Consider the following 5,761-nt stretch of genomic DNA (forward strand, 5'->3'; position numbering starts at 1 on the left):
CTGTGGTGCTGGAGAAGAGTATTGAATGTACCATGGACTGCCAAGAAAACAAACAGATTCATCCTAGAGAGGGTTAAACCAGGCTACTCCTTGGAAGCAAGGATTCTGGGGCTTCGTCTGACATAATTTGGACATGTTATAAGGAGAGCCAGGTCCTTAGAGAGGGACATCATGCTTGGTAGGGTAGCGGGACAGCGCGGCAGGGGAAGACCCTCTACGAGATGGATTGATTCAGTGACTGGGGTAATCGGCATGGGTGTGTCAGAGGCAATGCGATTAGCACAGGATAGAGCAGGGTTTAGGGCTGTTGTCCATAGGGTCTCTATGAGTCGCAAGTGACTCCAGGGCACATAACAACAACAACAAAACGTCTCCTCGTTCAAGTTAGGCTATACCTATCACTTTACATGCTGCCCAGCACCCAGTTACTAGGGTAAAAATTAAGCCATTTCCTAAGCACCAAGTTCTGTGTGCAAGCATGTTGCTTAGTACAGGGGGCACTGATGAAAGGCCAAGTGTGTAAGTGTGGGGGTGCTACTGCGACTTCTGTGCCAGGCGAGTGCTTCTACCGAGTCCAGCACTAGACTGGTAACGCCATGAATTATCCTTTTGTTGTAAATGAAACAAATCAGTCAATTGTTTGAACAATTCCTTCCTTCCTCAGTTGACTTAAATTCTAGCCATGCAATTTTTTTTTTTTTTGCCATGCAAATTTTTAAGGTCTTGCTTTTCTCTAACTCCTTTAGTCCAAGGTGAACGGGGTTGTTCCACATGTCCCTTCTTTCCTACAAATTATGTAAATAATAATCAGGGCAGCACAGAAATTACTGAATCATATGGTGTCTCGAATCTATCAAATCTCTATTATACAGGCATGAAATAACAAATGTGCGACTACTTCTTAACCTTTTAACCCAAGTTTTCCAAAGAAAACCTGTTCCATTCCCATGGACACTGGGACAGAGGCTTTGGAGAAGATCAGAAGGCTCCCAAGGTCCTCAAGTCGGTAGCACCTAGTCTAATCATATGTCTCGCGCTAGCACCGCAGGAAAAAATAAACCAACCTGGAAAGGATAAACCTCGAAGCCGAAAGGGCACAGTATGTCCTCAATCTTCAGCTTTAGCTCGGTGACTTGCGGCTCCATAATACACGCCACACGCTAAGCTTTCTGGGAAATGGAGTCTCAAGGGGAAAGTGGGCCGTTGTTTTTAATAGTAATTGGACTCCATTTCCCAGGAACGACTGGAACCAGCTGCGTTACAACTGTGCTTTTGTACGATGCACCTTGGGAAAAGTAGTTTATTTCTTCCTCAGAGCCAAGGATTATAAACTGAAGGAAACTAGGCTTCCCGGCAAGTTCACGATAGAGATGTGACGGCACTACTACTTCTAGGGAAATGTAGTTTCGCTACCTTCAACGGCGCTTTTTTTCTTTCAGAGACGAACTCAAAATCCCAGGTGGCACTGTGATAGCTAGTTTGAATTCAGAGTCTCCGCGCCCCTTGGAGGTTTTGAAACCTGCAGCGGCAATATTCTCTGTCGTCGGTTCGGCCCAGTGGCGCTGATGTCCGCTATGTGGGGCGGTCTCAACCAATATTCGGTGTCTTCAACTCACACCTGACATTTATTTATCAGGATATTCTCCACCCCCACCCCCTCAGCCCAATACCTTAAAAGCATCATGCCCATGACTAGTTCCTAAAGTCTCAGATTTTTGCATCCACACCGTTAGTGTTGCTTTCCCGTCCATTTGTTTTGATCTGAGTTGGTCTTTTTTGGCCTGTTGCCTCAGTATCTGCAGCCTGGAGAGCAAGGACAGGAAATACAGAGAACCGGATTTCTGCTGCACCGGTATGAGCAGGAGTCTGAGCTGGTCGGAGCAGCTCGACGCGCTTCTCAATGCCACTGATGGAAATGTGGCCCGTATTAAGGTGAGGGAACACTTGAGACCCTGGCTTTGGGGTTCAGGTTAAGGGGCTCTCAGACGAAGCTCACTCGTTGTACATCCATGTCTTTTTGTAGCAGCAGCTATATCCTTTTGGCGTCTCCACTGCAGGTAGGTCTTGTTCCTTTTTTTCATTCCTAAACTTACCCTATCTAGGATCTGCTTTTTCCCCACTGCCTGTACAAGTTACTACTCTTTCCACTTTCCAACTTTCTTTTCTTGAACTCTCTTCCATTATATAGATAGGCTCTGGACTTGTCCCTTCTTTAATTGCTTCAGCAGGGGACCTGGCTAGTACATGTACTTCTCTTTACTTGGCTCCCCAATGTCGAGGCCGAGCTCAACATCCCTGGGACCTAGAAGTTTCTCCCCTTGTTCCAGAGAGACTGAACTGGGCTGAAACCCACAGTACATCCTCTTTGTGGGATGAAGTTACTATTCTTCGATGCCAGTTTAGATCTCAGTCTCAGGTGAGGTGTGAAATTATAGGGGTGTGGATGTGTATCTATGCGATTTCTCTGAGATAATAATACTAGTGGTTGGGGAATCTCCTTACACAGTTGCTTCCGTGGTTCTTCTGTCCAAGTAGGTGATTGAGGCCCTAAGGAAGTTGGTGCAGGATCTACTGGAAGAAAGAGACCAGCAGAAGTACCAGATCAGTGCCCTGGAAGGTATCTGGACAGTCTGTTCTTTTATATACACAGCCTCATGTATTTGCACACAATTTTGCTTCAAACCTTTTGCAAGTGCACACGAGTCTTTATTTGCAAACAGGGTCTCAGGACTCATGGGACACTGTTAAGGAGTTGATACCCAATTTGTCTTTCATTACAGCCTCAGTAAGGTTGCTTCAGGGGAAGCCAGAAAGGAAGGTCTGCATCCTTGAACAACGCTTGGAAGGCCTTAGAAGGGAACTGCAGGTCCTTCGTAGCCAGGTGCAGGAACAAGGCCAGACTCAAACCCACATACAATCGAGATCAGAAAAGTACAATGCTACCGGTGGTAGACACCAGGAATTGCAGAATGAGTAAGTGAAATTCAGTCCTCTGAATTAATGGTACTCTGGACGTAGGTAGTAGGTTAAGTGTTGGGTTGTTGACTAGAAAGATCATTGGTTGGAGCCCACCAGCTGCTCTTGTTGAATGAGGTAATCTCCTGTTAAAATTTATAGCCTTATAAACTGTAGAGGCAATTCTACAGTGCCTTAGAGAGTTGCTCTGTGTCAAAACAGACATACAGCAGTGAGGTTCTTTTTTTTTTCTGGAATGCTGATGGCTTCCTCTTTCAAGGCTTTTTATTTGACTCAGAATGATAATGCTGTCACCACTGCAGGCGACAGTTACTGTGGGAGGAGTCAGAGATTCTTCGAGAAGAACTGAAGTTGCTGAGAGACCAGCTGAGTAAGTAAAAGATTAGAGTGGTGTTCTCTTTTTCCCCTTTTCTGGACAGCTTTCTTGCCCACCCAGTAAGTGACCACAGCTATGACTGGGCTACTCAGAAGTCTGGCAAAAGATTTTATTTTGCTCTTTGCCTCACACAGTGTGAGTATAATTTTCTCAGTCAATTTGGAGACTTTTCAATGTTAGACTAGAATGTGTCTATCTTAGTTTTAGTACCAGATTGGGCATAAGACAGGGAAGGAGGGGCAAAGAAAGAAACTGGCAAACAGCCCCTGTACATTCTCTCATCTGTAGGCCAGCACCAGGAATTGTTGCTGAAACAGATGACTGAGGGGTGGCAGATCCAGGCACGGAGCTGGAAGGTAGGGGTAGGATTAGATTTATTTACTCAAATCTCCCAATGAGAGCCCTTTCCTTTGTCTATATATAGTCTGCATGTAGACCAAGACACCTTTTCACTCCTATTTTTTTCTCTTTTCCTTGTGTTGACTCCATCTCCCTCCAGTACTATCCCTTCCTAGTCCCTCTCCCTCAGGGCATGAGATACTATCCTTGCCAATATGAAGGTTCCAAGTATACTGAAGAGGCTAGTCATAGGGTGGGGGGTTTCCCCCTGGAGAAGGAGAGATTTGGTCCTACCCGGGCTCATGGTCTAGCAGATGTTGGAGCAACTACAGTGTGGCCAGGAAGGCAAGGATCACATCCTGGAGGCTGCCAGAATAGAAGCCCAAGATGCCCAGCGGAAGTTGGACCTCCTCAGGTCAGGGGATGTGGGTAAAATGTCAGTAGAGGAGATTTGTTTCAATGAGGCCAAGCACTTTGGACCACCAAGTTCAGCTATCTTAGATTTAGCCTGGGCTGGTAGAAGAAGTATAGGTATCTGGGTTGCTGCCTGTAGAGGCAGTATTAAGCATTCCTGATAGAATCACTGACATGTCTTTCTACTTTTGGGTGATAAAGGGGGAGGAGACTAGAACTCTGAGTTCTAGGAGAACATTTCTGTGCTGGGAGGGTTCATTCTAACCCACCATTACCACCTCAGCCTCTGATTCTTTTCTCCCTTCTAGGACTTCCATTCATGTCCTCCAGTCCAAGCTGCCCCTGACTACCACTTTCGCCATGTCCCTTTCTTCATCTAGCTCTGAAGTCAGTCTTCTGGACAGTAACAGTAGCTGGGAACTTTTAAGGAAGCTAGGTGGGGGTAAGGGCTGGGGCTCCAGTTCTGGGGGAGGCTGATTTTTGAATGGTGCTTGGATGCCAACTATCTAATTGACAGTGGAGTCTCTGGTATTCATCAGCTTCTGTTTTTAGTTATCCCAAGTCAGGCTTGTATATCCCTCCTCATCATATAGACCCAGGGCCTATTTCTGTGTCTGTCACAAAGTATACTGATGGTTTGTTCTCTCTTTCCTTTTCCCACCCCTCAGATCTCCCAAGGAGCACCCTTCCTAACCTGGAGCTCAACAGCTTTCAACTCCAGGCCCAGAGCATTGAGGAGGAAGACCTTTCCTTTCAGGGCCCCAAGGTCCTCATGAGTGACCTCTAAGGACTTACAGGAATTGTAGGATAAAGCCATATTTACCATTTTTGTACCCACTCAGAGTCTTATGGTATAGTTTCTGGGCCTCCTGCCTCTGCCCTCTTGATTTAGCTAGTATTTGCCCCTCCTATTGAGACTTTGTACAACCTACTACTCCCCAGCTGTAATAAAATGGGTTTCATTCTCTCTGGTGTGTTTTAGTGCATCAGCGTGCTCATAGGTATGCTCAATCATGTCTTCTTCATATTACTTGGTGACTTTCTGGTACCTCTATTTTTAAAGTCCATGTTTATAGATATTTATAGCTACACCTGAGTGAAAACCCTGTGCTCAGTCAAATTTGAAGGAAATACAGAGCTTATAAGCAATACACTGGGGCCGTAGGGCAGTGAGGATGCCAGTATCCTAGTGGACCTAGAGCTGGGTAATAGACTTCATGTCTTCATTGCCAACTACTTGAGGCTCATTCTACCATCTTCACTCCTCATTCTCAGCAAACCTACAGCAACCTCCTCTGTAGTCTCTTCCTTTAGTTTCTTTGTCTTTAATAATTCACTGGCTTTCAGAATTTTTTACTGGACCTGTAGTAAGAGCTTACATTGTGATAAACCAAGTAACAACTATATAGTGTAAAAGTATGGAACAAAGCTTTAATGTTTAAATACTTATTAGGTGTGATATATACTGATACTTTCTAGTCTACGAAGCAAACAAAAGCTCCACCTCATAGCTACTGGTTCCAATCCTTCTACCACTTAGTTGTTTCTGGAAAGTTTATCTTCCTGGGTAGACGCAGAGCAGCTCTTCTTTCTCCTAACTGGGGTTTTGTGTTCTAGATAGTAGTTTAGAGTTTCCTTAGAAACTGCAGCCTTTTG

The 5,761-nt window shown here is 45.2% G+C and overlaps 1 protein-coding gene across 1 annotated transcript in view; it reads right to left on the reverse strand.

Annotated features, from left to right (window-relative positions):
- MMACHC (methylmalonic aciduria (cobalamin deficiency) cblC type, with homocystinuria) overlaps window positions 1–1,145 on the reverse strand; it is a 5,918-nt gene extending 4,773 nt beyond the window's left edge. Inside the window, exon 1 of the mRNA XM_006898991.1 lies at window positions 1,065–1,145. Coding sequence (XP_006899053.1) covers window positions 1,065–1,145 — 81 coding nt within the window. The remainder of the gene's footprint in view (window positions 1–1,064) is intronic.
- Window positions 1,146–5,761: the final 4,616 nt, after the last annotated feature.

Source organism: Elephantulus edwardii, unplaced genomic scaffold (assembly GCF_000299155.1).
Source record: "Elephantulus edwardii isolate Elephantulus edwardi_28Jun2011 unplaced genomic scaffold, EleEdw1.0 scaffold00243, whole genome shotgun sequence".
Classification (NCBI taxonomy): Eukaryota; Metazoa; Chordata; class Mammalia; order Macroscelidea; family Macroscelididae; genus Elephantulus; species Elephantulus edwardii.